Source organism: Haplochromis burtoni, unplaced genomic scaffold, assembly GCF_018398535.1.
Source record: "Haplochromis burtoni strain Fernald_Lab_line unplaced genomic scaffold, NCSU_Asbu1 Contig_343, whole genome shotgun sequence".
Taxonomy (NCBI): Eukaryota; Metazoa; Chordata; class Actinopteri; order Cichliformes; family Cichlidae; genus Haplochromis; species Haplochromis burtoni.
Window position 1 is genome coordinate 517594 of NW_024582704.1, and position 17304 is coordinate 534897.

The window sequence follows — 17304 nt, forward strand, 5'->3', positions numbered from 1 at the left end:
TATATAAAAATGTCAGGTCAGGGAAACATGTTTATATTTTATGTGTTAGCCAATACACTGAACTTTTAAAATCACTAAATATCAGTATCTGTCTTATAAATCCTATATCGGTCAGAGTCGATATAAAAATCGATAAACCCTCATAAACGTTAGATTTTTCTGGATCTCATGTGTAACCACAATGTGCTATTAAACGTCTTGCTTTCGGAAAAAGTGGTTAAGTGAAAAGTTAACGGTTGCATGGGCAATCTGAACTTCTGAGACATGGCAACAAGGGGATGATGCAATGTGGTGAAGAATTTCACAGCAGAAAACGTGAACCCCCTGCACTCGTTTCGTTTAACAAACTGCCTGCAAACAATCCCTTTAAGAGAGTAAAGGGGAGGGGGAGGGGGGGTGGCAAGAAGCAAGTAATCCTCTCTATAAACACTCCTTCTCAAACATTGCCTTGCTGTTAACTTCCTCTTTGTCACACTAAAAACGTTCCACAAGCAGCTAATCTCCTGTACTACTTTCTCATCAAATGTGCTTCATGGTCAAACCTGTTTCGCTATTGATAATCATTTTTTAACGAGCTTCACCAAATATGAGGGGCGGACGACAATAGAACAATGACTTGAAGGTGAAAATTCTTTTCACGTGGTCAAAACAATAGAGGCTGCAGAGAAACAAAGCCTTCTGAAACAAATGAGAAATCCCCAAACACAGTCTGCAAACTCTTCCACAAACACAGCGAGTCGGTACAAACTTGCGAGCCACCTTTTTCCTCATTGGGAGAAAATTCCTGTCGAGGGAAGATGGGGCGGCGGTGGTGGGGGAGCCACGTCTGCTCCTCCCCACTGTGTGGGTTTTGTTCTGCTAATCAGACCACATGCCTCAAGGATTCAGGAATCCGAGAACTCTCAGCCAGTTCCTCTCATTCCACATACAGCCGCAGCAGCCTGTGACAAAGTATTCAGTGAGCTGTGGAGTTAAAGACTCTATCCATTCATAACACCGTTCAGCCCCCCCTCCCTCCCCCCTCTGCTAATCTCAGGCAGTTCTTCAACCCCACCACCACCAACGCCTCCTCCTCTTACCCCTCATATGCCCTCTTCACCACAGCAGAGCCCTTTTTTTATCCGTCTACATACTGCACGCTTGGGTCTGAATAGGTTCATGGTTTATTATTAGACCATGGCACCACAGCTCACCCCTCGACATTTTAATAGAGAAACCCAGAACTGAGTATACACCGAGTCGGTGCAATGAAACTTTTTGCCTCCTCTTTGCCTGCTTGTGTTACACCCCCCCCCATTCTTATTTTGGTTTATTTCCTCTCTGTTCTCCCCTCCTGGGCTCTCTCTTGCTACTCACGCATTGAGAGGCGAAATGAGGCACGCTGGAAATTTGCAGGCCGACAATGGAAGACAGCTGCTCTTGCTGCATAAGTCTTTCATGAGCTGAATTAGTTGTACAAGCCTTAGCTACCCATCCCCCCCAACACACACACACACACACACACACACACACACACACACACACACACACACACACACACAAACACCCACACACACACACACACACACACGCTTCCCTCACAGCAAGCTGATCCAGACACAGTACAACACACCTCTTAGAAAGCTTAGGGAAGAGAAAGACAGGGAAAGAAGAGACAAAGCGTGATAGGGGCTTTGTTTGACACATCTGTGATTGCTTTTTGCTGAAGTACTCCTCACATGTTTCATCTCCCTGTGGCAAACATTCACATTAATTCTTAATGAAGTTTTTAAGGTTGTGCTGCACTGTGTCCGAGAGAAAGAGTTCTCTTTTTAAACAAACAAAATAAAAAACAAACAAACAGAACCTTCCCCCCCCCCCCAATTAACCTGATGCTAAATACATTTACCCAAACTAAAGCTCTTTTCGCCTGCACACACTGTAACAATCTCCTGGTCAGAAATGTACAGAAAGTACATTTTTGTCTATCCAGACTATCCACTGCTCCCTGCACTTGTATACCTTACTAGAATTCCTTTGGGACAGGTATCTATAAATCTCCTGGTTCAACACGACCATACAAATGATCCAAACAGAGCACTTTGCAGACAGAAAAAGAACCTGAAAAAACCTGATGAAAACCTGCTGGTGTGGCTCATTTTAAAGAATCTGATCTACAAAGAACAACCACGACTCTTTCAAAGTCTTCTTTACTCCTGATTGCGCTTACGGTAAAGTCAGTCTTTCCCCATCCTGAATATCAAAAGTGACAACAAATCCCAACAGCGTTCAGTAAGCACACAGATGGGACACAAATCAAACTCAACACTCACTAAGGTCAAGGTGAACACAGACTGTTTTTGTGAATTGGAAAAGACTTTCCAGTATCAAATATTTCCAAACAGAAAGTCTGCGGTCCCTCTCGACAAGGATTTCCTGTGTAACATGACTATAAACTTTGTGGGCTACAGCATTCTTCTCCTAGCTAAATATGTGAATCAGTGGTCTGGTGTGGAAGAATCGTTTATGCATGCTGGCTTGCGCAGTGACAATTCTCTAATGCAGTCTTCTTGGGTTACAGATGATGAGCAACACATATAGTAATGTTCAGACTCAGTGATGCATAGCAGAAGTAAAACTATATCTGCTCAGACAGGCCCTACAGATGCTCATTGTGATGAAAATACGATAAAGAAACTACTCCAAGGAGGTTTTTGAGATAACACTTAAACAACTCCCAAAAAAAACAGTGTAATATATTTTAAAAATCACTCCACATAAATCATATTACACTGAGGTCCAATGTACATCATGTAAGACACTTGAAGTGATTTGGAAAGATGGAGACTTTTCAGCAGAAGAAGAAAAAAAAATACCACAAGTGCAAACAATTTGGACGCCTAAAAAGATTGAAATTGCTTGGCAGGTTTTTGGGTTCGTATCAAATGACAAGAGTGAGCCAACAATCTTGGAAGCTGTGTGGAAGTTTTGTGGCAGCTTGAGATGGAAATTTATTTTCATCTTAGTATCCGTCCTCAGTATCTACTAACAACTGCTCTAGTCTGCTAATCTCATAAGTATGCTAAAGGAAACAGTAAAATACTAGCTGTTAGGTGTAAAAGTAAATATACATTTAAAATCCTGTTGCAGTGTTTTAAGGTTAAAATATTGAATGCCTACACATCAAAAAACACATTACGTGTGTTTTGCTGTAGTTTTTTGCATTGCTGTGACTGCACTAGTCATTCTGAGATATACTAGGTTTTTAATATTCACTGGTATGTCAGAAAAGGAAAAAAAACAAACATTCATTCTAGTTTAAAACTTCTACAAGTTCATTATGTACTTCCTTGATTTTTTAGGCAGTCTTGTGTTTTGTTTTGCCAACAAGCTCAAAGCATTACATGTGACAATGAAGGCCGCAGCTAATGGCACACACAGAAAACAATTAATGGTCAAATGGTTTCTTCCTGTTGTAGCAAGGGACTCCCTGAGGCTGCATGCTTGAGACAGACAAAGAGAGTGAGCAGGAATCACAGCACAATGAACTAAAGCTGCTCCATACTACGACATACTGTGAAAGTTTCTGTAGACTCCAACATTACTCATATGATTGTGCTGGATGTAAAACCAGTTGTGACTACAGAGTCTGAATGTGAATTTGATTTTTTTTTTTCAGAGCATACATTTTATATATCACTCAAATAGATGAGGAAAAAGATGACCTATCATTTTACTGAGAACAAAGGCACGGTTAAGGCCGATGATTAAACAGAGTCATTTCTTTATATTTTGCTAAGCAATATATAGAAATATGTAGTGATTGATAGTCAGTACTTGGCATGGCCACCTTTATTTATCAATACAGGCTGAACTCTCTTATTCAGCTTTGTTGTCATTTCTTTCAGGAACAGTTCTCCAGGCTTCTTGAAGGACATTGAGAGCTCTTCTTTGGATGTTGGCTGCCTTTTTGTTCTGTTCTCACACTGCTTCAGTAATGTTTTTCCATCTATACTTTAGCCCCTTTTTCACTAGTACCTAATTGGATCGACTGAGCACGGTTCACCACGGTTTTCAGGGTTTCTCATTAGGTGACAGTACCTGGTACCAGGTGCTAATATAGTACCTGCTCGGTCGGGGTTCCAAGCAATACGAGCAGGTGCTAAAATGTGATGTTGTTAGACTGCATGCCACCTGGTCAGTGGCGTCACTCGCTGAGTAATGAGTTTGTCTCGTTCACGAAACTCAAAACCGCCATTTTTGAAACCCGGCAAAGAGGGAAATGAATACAAAGAACAATTTGGTGGTATTCAATTGTAATGGAAAACCATTCGATCCGAGTCAAGTGGTGGCGAGTTGTGGCAAGTCGATCCAAGAAGGTACTAATGGAAATGGGTCTTTTTAAGTGCACTGGCAGTATGTTTTAGATCACTGTCATGCTGATAAATGAAGCTGTTGCTTATTAGATTCTTTCCACATGGTAGATCAAAATCTGATGGCACTATTCCATCAGCTTTGACGTGATCACTCAAGACCACTGGCTGAAACCATGACAGATGGCTGGAGATAGTTCTGTGCGCCTCTCCTGACCTCCTCCCTATATAAATGGCAATTTGAACTCATTCTGGATTTTTTTTTCCTTTTCTTATGGACATTACTTTCAGACACTCTTCATCTGCAGCAGATAATGGTTTTTTTTAGGTCTGCCTCTGCCTGTCCCCCATCCAGTTTCCTCATATTTTTAAGATGAAATTGCACGCCATGTTGAGATATGCCAAGTTTCTGGCTAGCTGCTTCCTGCTTTCTTTACTGTAACTGCTTTACAAACATAGACTGAACCCATAAACGTCTTGAGACACTACCCAACTGAGATCATGCAGTCAATGTAGAAATTAAACCATCTTTAACCTGCCACTTCCCTAGTTCAAAGTCTGTGATGTCTTAGAGCACCCGAGTGAGAATGTCGCAGGTAATTGTCTGGTAAATTCACAGTGGGTGGGTGTCCTGTCTCCTCCGGCTTTAAACAAGCAACTCCCTTGCCTAAACTAAACAGTATTCCCAGTAATAAGTGCACAAATAAAGCAGACCATCTCCTATTATATGCTACATGCTAGTAAAGACTGTGGACAATTCCCTGACCCAATTCTCCCAAAGTTCTCTGTAGTTCATGTGTGAAAACATCTTAAGTTGAGACAGATTAGTCAGCTGAGCAGTGCAAGGTAATAATTAGTTCACAAGATCTGTCACGTAACCACACTGTAAATCGAAGTATTTAAAGCTCCTGTAGCATTCAGTCCTGCACGTGAAAACGTTTCTGAAAAAACGGGGAAAATAAAGAACAGCACGATGCACAGTTGCACTTTTTCACAGGACAGAAAAGGGAATTATTCTGTTAACAAAGGATTAATTCTCCTCATACATACACAATTGGCTTTACCAGAACATTAACGGGTAAGTTAACAGGCTCTTTTTGCAATGAGCCTGTTGGTGTAATTCGTACCCCTTCTCAAAATAAATCACAGTCCTCCTTCTGTTCCACAGCCTTTAAAATCCCTGGCACTACTCAAAAGGAATGAGTCGTAACACAAGAGCAACAGTCCATCAGGCACAGGCAAAGAGAAAGAACTCTGCCTTTCTTCTCATGATATCCCTGAACTCACCGAGCTGGACATCAACAGGAATGCAGAGCTGTATTCAGGGCTCTTTCATTCAAGTGCAGTCTTTCCCTTTTCTGCCCACTTTTCAAAGTAGCATTGCCTATGTAATTTTCCATGAGAGCTGCTCCATTTATCAAGGTCGGTGGCACATCGAGGAAGCTGACGAATGCCTCACTCCTCTAGGTTTGTATAATGAGAGGTGGGAGAGTGAGACACACTCAGAGGTAGTTAGCGCTTGTACAAAGGAAGTAGACAAAGAGAAGGCTTTGGGGACCTTTAACTTAGGACATAGGCAATGAAGCCAAGCTATTACACCTCTGCCATTGAGAACAAGATTACTAGTGAGACAGATACTGATTAATGCTTGGATAAGCCATACAAGATCTTTTAAACTAGATCTTTCAGACAAGCTGTAACTAGGCTGACAAATATCCAAATTTGCTTCCTAAGAATCTGCTCTATGGTTAAACTCTACATAATATACACATTCAAGCATAACATTTATATACAAAAAGCATTCAGACTTTGATACAAATGCCATATTACCCTGTAAAGCTTCTGGATGTGATTAGGTAAAAAGGGAAGGCATTAAATAACAGTGTGCAGAAGGCGGATAAGCAAGTACTTGTGATGACTAAGGGGAGTTGTGAGTCAGTTCAGTGGTCGTTTTTCACATATTTCCCCCCCCATCAGATTTAGTATCAATTTCACAGGCAGTAAAACAAATGTCGTCAGTGGACGCTGAAAGCTGGTGAAATTGGCTTGTGTACGATGAAAAAACAAAAACAGCGTCCAAAATTCACTCAAGTCTGTAAATATTTGGACAGTTGACACTATTTCCAATTTTGCCTCTGTGCACCACCACAGTGGATTTGAAATGAAGCAATCAAGATGTGATTTATGGAATTATGGACAAACCAATGTGATTATAAATCTAAGCACTGTTTTTAATACTTTTCAGTGATTGCCAAAAAACGTTTTGCCAGACATTTACAGAATCCAGCTTCACTCGCTGCTTGTTTCTACAACTTCCTGCCTTTGGTTTAGTCTTCAGTTAGTGAAAACCCATGCTTATCTGGGCTGAGGTCTGGGGACTGGAGCAGCCATTTAACATCATTCAGTTTCTCTGCCAAAGAAGCTCTCAGGTTGCGTTGGCTGTTATGTTTCAGGTCATTATCCATCTGTACAGTTAAGTGCTGTCCTATTAGTTTCCATTAGCTGCTATATTTGCCCATGCTATAATACGTTATTCACCATATTTGACAGAGGATGTACGCTTCGGATCCTGGGCTATTACAAGTCATTTTGTGGCAAAGGTCAGGTCTAATCAGGTCTTTCAGTTCCTGGGTGTTACAAATGGTTTCTATGCTGTGGTAAACCTTTTTTACTTGCATTCGCGTGCAGGATTTTGTGTAGATGACCTGTACCATGTGTTTCAATTACATGGGGAAAAAAAATGGAGCAGGATGCGCTATGAGAAGAAGAAAAATCAGCACAAGCGTTGCAACGCTCTGGGCAATGTTTGCTGGGGTATTTGGCATTCTGGCATCTGCGTAGATACTTTTTCACAGGTACCACCAACACAAAAGTTACTGCACACGAACCACACATCTCTGAGGTACTTGATCAACAGTTATGTTTACTGAAAGCCAGTAAGGAGAAAAGATTTCAAAACCAACTCTATGTCTACATAAGGATTGATTATGAGCCATGAAAATGAGAAAGGCATAATTGTCTACACTAACAGAATAAAAACTAATGCACAATATAATGTTCAAGCTTGATCTCCTAGTGCTAATCAATACTTGTGGTGTTTACACCACATACAATGGAAAGGAATGCACTAGCATTTATCTAGCACTTTTCTAATCGTCCCACTCAAAGTGCTTTAGACTAAAATTTAATTATACATTTATACACAGCTTTCTTCTTTATATTTTAAGCACTTTATTTATCTCGCATACACGGTAATGAATGCCTTTGAATTTTAGGTAGACTGCCCAAAGGAAATCCATGTAGGTACAGGAAGACCTCTGTTATTAGACCTCTCTCTGCATTGAATCATACCTGTTATTAATCTCTGTCTCTCTTCCACAGCATGTCTTTTGTCCTGTATTCCTTCTCTAACCCCAACTGGTCGCGCAGATGGCCCCGCCCCTCTCTGAGCCTGGTTCTGCCAGAGGTTTCTTCCCGTTAAAAGGGAGTTTTTCCTTCTCACTGTCGCCAAAGTGCTTGCTCATAGGGGGTCACATGATTGCTGGGGTTTTCACTATATGTATTACTGCAGGGTCTACCATACAATATAAAGCACCTTGAGGCGACTGTTGTTGTGATTTGGCGCTGTATAAATAAAACTGAATTGAATAGAACACGCAAGCTCTGCAGGAATCAGGAACTTCCTTGCTGTGCAGAACACTGATAATCATTGCACCATCATGCCGCCCATGGCAAGATTTCTACTGCCAAACAGACCTATCGCAACTGTCGAGGTCTGCATCACTGCGACATGTACATTTAACGCAAAGCTGTAAATCAGGCATTAGGAACAGATGGTGTCCCTAATGAGTTGACCAGTGAGTGCAAACTTTAGCTATTTAACAAAAGGAAATCAATAAAATAAATACATTTAAAAAAAATATTTAAAAAGCGAATAAAATATTCCTTGAAGTGGTCCTTACTTACATGTAACAAACAGCAGGTTGTAGCCTACTTCAAATGTGTTTGAACTAGTAATCACTAATGGTTATTTTACAGTTATTATATTAGCTGTGCTATTCACACATCAATCCAAAACAACTTTGTATTAAGAGAGCTAGCAGGTTAAAGGCTGGCTAATTTCCAGTCAGGCGGCGTCACACATTTGTGTCTCTATCGGTTAAGTCTTAGAAAAGCTCGGGGCTGAAGAGCAGGGCTGAAAGCAGCTTTTGTTTGGTTTTATTCTTTGAGGTAAATGCACTTTTGATGTGTGTGGTTTTTAAAAACACATCCATTAAACATTGGACACCAAATGAAACTGCTCTTCAAGCCAAAACTGATGAATGCAGCAACGCAATCACATCCCTTTCTTTCCTCCACCATCACACTTTCAAGGATACATTTAATCAAGATCGATATTTAAAAGCAGTTGTGACCCCTCTCCTTTATTCAGCGCAGTGAACCAATTCACGAAACCTTTTCATTCGAAATACATCGCAATTACAGATTTCACATTGAAATTTCCTTTCGCGGCACTCGACAGCTCTACAGCTTGTGCTCATGTCTGGGTGTCCTGGATTTAAGGAATCAAACAGGCTTCCTTACAGCCCATCCCCCATGCCACTTTCAGAGCAGCAGGAAAAACGATGAAGGCGTGCTTTGCACCAGCTCCCTCCCCCACACACTGCTCCACCAGGCATTGCTGGGGCTTGTGGGATTAAGAATGGAACACGATGACAGACAAAAACAGTCCTCAGCACCTCCCTGCTCTGCTGTCTTTTATACTGCAAGAGCATGAAAAGGCTGCTATGAGGCATACAATAGAGACAGTGATAGATCAACTCTATGAGTGAACAAGATAAGTGTGGGTGAATAGCTACACGGATCTTTATATTGTTCCTGTATGACAATGTCAGCGTTGAAATTGTGCGAATAATAAAAAAAACGAAGAAGAAATTTTGACATTTACTTCACTTCACAGGGATTATGTTATGGTTTTGCGTGACAGTGTGCATTACATTTTAGTCAGCCACTGGTACTTTACTGGCTCATGTGAAGCACATAATACCTTTGATTTCAACTGAGGCTTGTTGGCATTTATTTTTAACATGGAATAACCATTTAAAATAAGCAGGCAATTATCAATCCTGCTTTCAAGAACAGGGGGAAAAAAAACACTGCTGTGTGGGCCATTTCCTGTAGCTGGACTCAGCATCTTATACATCAAGGGTACCCTTTCTCATCGCATGGTAATAAAAGAGAAATCAGCAGTTGGTCTTTTCTTCTGCATCACATGTCAGACTGCTTTGGGGAATGTACATTTTCAAGCCTGCAGAAAGCAACAGGCCCTTATGAGCACAATTTCCAGAAGTCTACAGTATTAAGCACTACTGTTTTTACTACTGTTTTTATTTCTCTATGATAAATAAAGCCAGTGCTGTTTCAAAGATACTTTTCACCTTATAAACAAGGCGAGCATTCTTCTTGTCAACACAGATTTCGATAGAAATAGAAAATATTGTCAAATTTAGCAGGCTTTAGTTAGGATAAAAAAAAAAAAACCCACGTATGCCAATATGTTTGTTTTTTCTAGGAGACTAATGAATAAAAACAACTTATTTAATGTCAAAGGTACATTTCACTAAAACGAGAAGTTAAAAAATTCTTTTCACAAGGACAAATATAACCCAATCCAGTGATGCCAAACAGATATGTGCAAAGTTAAAACCAAAAATAAAGGAAAACGTACCTTTTCATTTTTTACCTTCTTTAACGTCTTGCATTCTCCATTACCATTCTCCACCTCCTCTGGTTCAGTTTTTGTAGTCAGTGCTGGTACTATCCCAACAGGTTCAAGTGCAATATTCCCCATTTGATTGGCATCTGCCAAGTCTGCTGATTGCGTGTTCTCAAAGGATGCGTTACGACTATTTCCCAAAGCAACCTGGGCTTGAGAGACAACGTCCTTCTCTGTGACACCTATTGCAACGACAGGGGCGCCATCTGTTTTGTCCTTCTTGCTTTTCCCACTAGCCCCGTCTTTCTCTTTTTTACCGCCGAGAACACCTCTGGAGGCTTTTCCCACTTTTTCCATGTTCTTCCCAGAGGTGGAATTGTTGCCAGCAGCTGCTGCACTTGCTGCTGTGCCTGTTGGCTCCCCTTGAGTCCGCCCTGTAGTTTCTTTTTTACCCCCATCTCCAGCTGAAGCTTTGTTATTATTGTCTTTAGAGTTCTTACTGCGCTTGTATTTGGATTTACTTTCCTTGCCTTGAGAGCCAGACACTGGACTAACAAACCTGATGTTGTCAGGCAATGCCGCAACTGCACTTGGTGGTGCCGCCATACCGTCCTTGGTGCCAGACATCTCAAGTTTGTCCTTCTCTAAGTCAGCGTCAAGGTCAATAATCAGATTTCCAACACCGATATCCCACTCATCCCCGCTGTCGTAAGTGTCCACCGCATTAGAGTCCACACCTTTCCCGCCTGCAGTGCCACCACTTAGGGACATTTTAGTGCCAACGGCCCAGGATTGCCTCAGTGAGGTCCGACACCCTCTTAGACGGTTGGGACACAGGGGCAAGGGTTAGAGAATCCTCACGGTCTACTTGTTCCTGTCCCATTTAACCACATTTTACCCTAGAAAAAACAGAAGCAAGAAAACACATACATTAATCTCATATTTCAGACACAAAAATAACAGTGGATACAAAAAAATAATAATATCGTTTGATCATGAGCCAGTAATTCTCTGATGATCACCGTGCAAACCACTATGGTAATACCCACTGGTGTGACAGCGCTGCTCGAAACCCTCTCTTCATAATCACTTCCCACAGTCGTCATGGCAACCATGGGAAATGTAGCCTAAATCCTGCCTTGACAGCCAAGGTGGCCCCACTGTTCTGAATGACTGGCTCTCTTTTCACAAGCCACTGCTGATAGTGCCACTGCTGATAAATAAGAAGTAGCTGGCCTCACACTCCCCCGCATGGTTTATGGAGCCGTGCCTTTTCAACTCAATAGTACAATGGTAATCTTGAACTAACAGAGGAGCTTAAAAGCATGAATGAACCAGTGTACGTCTCAGGAGAACACCAGTTTGTTGTATTTGCTTACACAATGTAGCCTAAAGGTCATCACTTTTTTTATATCTTTGGGCAAATAAATATGACATTCTTGAACAGATCTTAGCTGTATCCATTTGTGGACATACTGCAGAACAAAATGGTCAGAAAAGAATGTTTAAAAATTCTTTTCTCAAAACAGAACTCAAATCTGGGTTTGAAAAAGGTAAGATAGTTATATAAATCTTTTTGTATAAAGATACAAGTTTTTTGTTCTTGTTTTTTCCTCTGGAGTTTCAGGGAAAAAAAAGATGTGAGCTCAATGTGAAAATCAAGCTGTTAGCGTGCTTGTTGTGAGTGGGCGACTGTGAAAAGAGGTTATTATTTACTATAAGAAACACTGAAAGTCTGCTAGGAGCTTTGTAAAGTACAACGATGTCTCCGTGTAATTAACCAATGCACAGCTTCACACAGTTTTACAGTTAGGTAGTTGTATTTTGACACTAAAGTAATAACTTGCCATTAGCTCAGTATTAGCAACAGGTATATAGGGGCTATGTATGACTACATTTATATGAAAATGGTGATTAACAATAGTGACTAAAACTAAGGTGCAGAAACAACTTAAGGTCAGCATGAAGTTGAAGCTATGTAGTAATACTAATGTAATGAATGGAGATGTGTAAAATAACCAAAATAAAACAATGCTAATAATAGAAGCAAATAATGATGAGTTCATACAGATTGTGTTTACATATTATAGGCTATTAAAAATATCTTAGTATTGTATCACATAAAAATATATCCTCAGAGGAAGTCAAATATTATAATCATTATAATACAATGTTGAATTTCATGCTTATGTCCCAAACATCTATTCCTGCTTAAAGTGCTCCTTTAAAAATGATGCTTATTGCTACAACTATTTACAGTCAGGTGGGTCTACAAAATGATTAGCTTTCATTTTCTGCTACATTTCATAGTAAAATTATGCTTTAGCTACATCTAATTATCTGCCAGTCAAATTAGCTTGGACCTAACCTTCTCAGAAATGTAAATGTGTCGCTGAGATGCAAACTGCAACAACTGCAGTTTGGTCGGCAGCAATATGCCGTGTAGCAAACAGATGTAAATGTTGCATGGGATGTTCTGTGAAAATTTATGTATATTGTAAATGCAAGTAGTAGTAGTAGTGGAGTAAAAATGTAAAAAGAAAATTTGATTAAAATCCAGAATAAAATTTGCTATACGGATTGAGCAAACCTTTTTCACAATCAATCAATCAATGCGTAAATGAACAACTGGTATTAAACAGTGCTTCTATAAAGGTGAGTCAAGAACTGATGAAAATCAAGGACATCATTCACAGTGTGTTACTAGAGATATCAAACTCTGCCAGTTAAAAAAATAAATGGCAAGAAAGCATTTTACTTTTACTTTATTCATAAAACCTATAATTTTATAATGCAGACTTTTTTTAAAAACCACAAACCAATATAATTAAAATTCACATCTGAATGTTGGACTTCTACTCATGTGTATTTGGCTCATTTGAATCCTGTGGCATCCACCAAGAACTGTGACAGCACCCAAAGAGATTACATGGAGATATTAGCATATTTTCTGCCTCATTACTGCTAGTACAATTAAATGAAATAAATGTTTCTATAATGGAAGAGCTCAAAGAATTATTCTTTATACCAAATTATCCAGTTATGACACATACCCACACAAGACTATATTTATAAGTTCAGTTACACCCTCCTCAGGGGGGAAAAAAATCTAAAGGATGCAGCACAGATGCTGGTGCACACTTACACCTACCAGCTCATTTTAACATGTACCCTGACTTAGCTCCATCAAGAAAAACAGTGGAAACATCACAGCTGGATCACAGAATACACACATCTCGCTCTGTTAAATGATCACCCCCAGCAGTGACGGAGGTAAAACTGTTGAGCAATCATTTGATCGCTGCTTACTCCTCACAGATGGCTCCCCAAAGGAACGACCATCAGTGACAGGTTTTGGAGGGGCGGAGTGATGCAGCTGTCCCTATATGACTGGGTAAACAGTTGTGAGGTCTAATTTGTCCAACACCTCGACAAAAGAGAGGTTGTAACTCTAGTGGCAGTTGACCCACTGTACTGCCCCTTTTGCTGGAGCTGCAGCGCAAGTCCCTTTTGAAAAATCTGCACTGAGGAAATGTCCCAAAGAGTGGCCCATTGAGTGAAAGGCATGCAGGCTGTGTAACTCCCACAGTGCTTGCACCCCCAGCCTCCTCCCACCCCCCCTTTTTTTTTTCTTCTCTTCACAGATCCAGTTTCATTCAGCTATCTATTCGAGGCCATGTAGGGGTGATTTAGCCTTGAGAGTGTAGAAAAAGGACAGCGGGTTGTGATTTCTGGATTATTTCATGTGGAACACAGCTAATTCAGATTTGACATAATGTGGTTTTTCTACATGTGACTGCTAGAGTATGTGTCTGTAAACAAGGCTCTGAAAATGACTACTGAGGCACCGGCCAGCCTCATTTTCCCTTTTTTTTGCTTACCAAGTGTAGCAGACAGAAGCAATACAATGGAAAGGTGAAAAATAACACACAGACACAATGGGAAATATGACAAGTGACTATTATTACCACCTGTACCTGACAGAGAAAATATGACTGCACTATTAAGGGCTCAAATGAGGGTAATTCTCCAAAATCTGACAAAAATAGCTGGAAATGGACGTCACACATTTTAAATCAAAAGTCAGAGCAGGTAATTATTGTTTGATAGCACAGACAGCCAGATAAGGACTCAGCTAAGGTATAAATGAGACGTGCCCTTAAATTAAGCATGATTATCTCTGCTAGGAACCTTCTTACTGTATCCTACTATCACAAACCCAGAGATCCTTGAGACACATGGCAACGAAAACCCATTCATTTAGATTATTGCATCCCATGATAAACACATATTTAATAGCACTACCAGTGGGGCCCAGGGCATTGTTTGTTGCAGCTCCTGGTATAATAACAATAAAAAAAGCTTATATAATGCTATAATGGTTTCTTTTCCTTTTTTTTATTGAGGTGCATACTTAGTCATAATGATTATTACCTCATCCTGAACTCAGTGCACCACATCTTATTAAGGACTGAAAGATGTTTCTCCAGAGTTGCTCTAAATTGTCGTGCAGGGCTGGAGGAGAGATTTGGTTTACCATATCTCACAGAGAAGAACACCTGCAAAATCTCAAATGCATTCCCTGCATAGCTGTGACTCTCTATATCAAGCACAATGTTTGAACAGTGAGGGATATCCAGTAGCACTTGTGCTAGGAAAATGCACCATGCGCATTCACTTCATATTTCATTCGTGTAGCTGACAAAAAAAAAAAAAAAAAAACGGAAAAAAACTCAGCTCCACTATCCACATCCTAAAATTGCTCATATTGCCACTTTAATTCTCAGTTTCATATTGTATAACAGGTGAACAAAATGCAGTGAGCATAATGACCCAAAACAAGGGAGCATCAAAATGTGTATGCATATTACTTTTACAGTATTGTGGAAACTAAAAGCTGAATTAAGAGAAGGAATCTGAGTGATCTGGGTGTGTAACAGTGTGTTAATCTATATTACATTAGAACTCTCTCTCTTTTTTCCATTGGTTGAACACAATGTTTTGTTTTTCCCCTTTTACATTTAGCGTTGTTTGACTTTCACATGCTTTGGCTGCTCCATATGTTTCTGGATTGCAGTCTTCCAATTGTGTTATCGTTAATTTGATGGTTGTGTAACTTCTTGCCTGCTTCTTCTATTGTGCAGCAGTAGTTCAATAACAAGATGTTTCCTTTAACGAAAAAAGTCTCCAGTAGGGCTGGGCGATATGACCCAAAATTCATATCTCGATATTTTTTAGCTGGATGGAGATATAAGATATATATCTCGATATTTTTTTAAGCCATAAAGTAAGAACAAAAAGAGTTCTTAGTAAAAGCTGTGTCCCAGATGTCACACAGGCACTTTTATTAACATTCAGCACAGATGTACATGAAAAATTACTCAAAAATAAATTATGAGCATTCATTAAATAATAATGCTCCATAAATAAAATAAAACAATGTTGTTTTTGTGCATAACAAAGACTTCACAATTGTGCAGTCAAAATGTAAACTAAAAGACGCTGAGCGTAATAACAAAGACAGACAGATTTCACAGCAGCTCTATTTCTATGGGCTCAAAATGTGGTCATAAATATTTTGTACTTGTAAAAAAGATTTGTATGTGTAAAAAAGATTGTGTGTGCGTAAAAAAGATTTGTATGTGTAAAAAAGATTTGTGTGTGCGTAAAAAAGATTTGTATGTGTAAAAAATATTTGTGTGCGTAAAAAAGATTTGTATGTGTAAAAAAGATTTGTGTGTGGACTTAGAAAAAAAATCCCTGCAAGTTACAAGTACGGATTTTTGACCCTATTTTTCTACCCTTCATCTGATTGGTCAATGTCATGTCAATCACAAATGTAACAATCCAATCAGAGAACAGATGGGTTAGGCTGTCGGAGGGGCGCTTTTTTGAACTGCAGGTCCTTGAAGGGTGATACCGTTTGAAGCTGGAGGATCGCTATATAAATATCCAATAGCAGTTAGGTCCCCTTATGTTGAAAGGATAAAGTTGTGGTATATCAGTGGTTAGAAATACCATTATTACTTTAGCACAAAGTCAGGGCTGACCCGGAACCATTGCTATGAGTCACAGTGCGCAGCATAAAGGTCCTTTCGCATCGGACGCAGGATGCTGCTAATGCTAACTGCTAACTAAAAGCAAAGGATCCAGAATTTGTTACGCTGGCTGCTGGGCTCTATGGGTTTTTGCAGCTGCTCTACCTGTACTAGATGCACCTGCTCAATGTTCAATAAAAACATGTATGCTAATTCATAACGAAGAAAGCTTTGTAATGAAGACTGTCATTTCCAAAACACTGCCCGCCCCCACCCCGCGGTCCGCAGCGCTGTTGAAAAGGCTGTGGAAGTCCCTGTATTAAACATGTAGACCTGTGACATAAAAATCACCAAACTCGGACGACCACAGACTGTTTTCCTTCGTGGTGATGAAGGAAAACGCTGGGTTGGCATGTAAAAGGGCATTTATTCCCTTCAAAGACCTGCAGTTCAAAAAAAGCGCCCCTCGACAGCCAAACCCATCTGTTCTCTGATTGGATTGTTACATTTGTGATTGACATGACATTGACCAATCAGATGAAGGGAAGAAAAATAGGGTCAAAAATCCGTACTTGTAACTTGCAGGGTTTTTTTTTCTAAGTCCACACACAAATCTTTTTTACGCACACACAAATCTTTTTTACACATACAAATCTTTTTTACGCACACACAAATCTTTTTTACACATACAAATCTTTTTTACACATACAAATCTTTTTTACCACACACAAATCTTTTTTACGCACACACAAATCTTTTTTACGCACACAAATCTTTTTTACGCACACACAAATCTTTTTTACAAGTACAACATATTTATGACCACATTTTGAGCCCATATATTTCCAAGTTTTACTGCGTGACTGACAGCCTGGAGTTTGAAATCCACTTCATAACCACGTACGTCTTACAGGTGCTATTTATGGTCCTTATACACACACAATACGGTAATATTACGTTGAACACAGTACGTATCACTCCGCGAGGCTCCTCGGTAGCCGTAATGCGCCGACAATCTATCAAGCGGTGCAGCTCCGTAGCTGACCAAAATCGTACTCAAACATTTTTGACAGATTGCTGAGCGCCGCGTACCACATAAAATCGGTTTGCGGCCATCAAGCACAACCAGAATTCATACATAAGGCGCGCTGTCAACTTTTGAGAGAATGAAAGGATTTTAGGCTATGCAGCCCGTAGG

The 17304-nt window shown here is 40.0% G+C and overlaps 1 protein-coding gene across 4 annotated transcripts in view; it reads right to left on the reverse strand.

Annotated features, from left to right (window-relative positions):
- LOC102306986 (zinc finger protein 609) overlaps positions 1-17304 on the reverse strand; it is an 81734-nt gene that overhangs the window by 42617 nt on the left and 21813 nt on the right. For 3 of the 4 annotated variants that reach the window (XM_014340147.2, XM_005942487.3, XM_005942486.3), the window contains exon 2: positions 10081-10967. In XM_014340147.2, coding sequence (XP_014195633.1) covers positions 10081-10839 — 759 coding nt within the window. In that variant the 5' untranslated portion in view covers positions 10840-10967. The remainder of the gene's footprint in view (positions 1-10080; positions 10968-17304) is intronic. The other variant, XM_005942488.3, reaches the window with a different exon arrangement.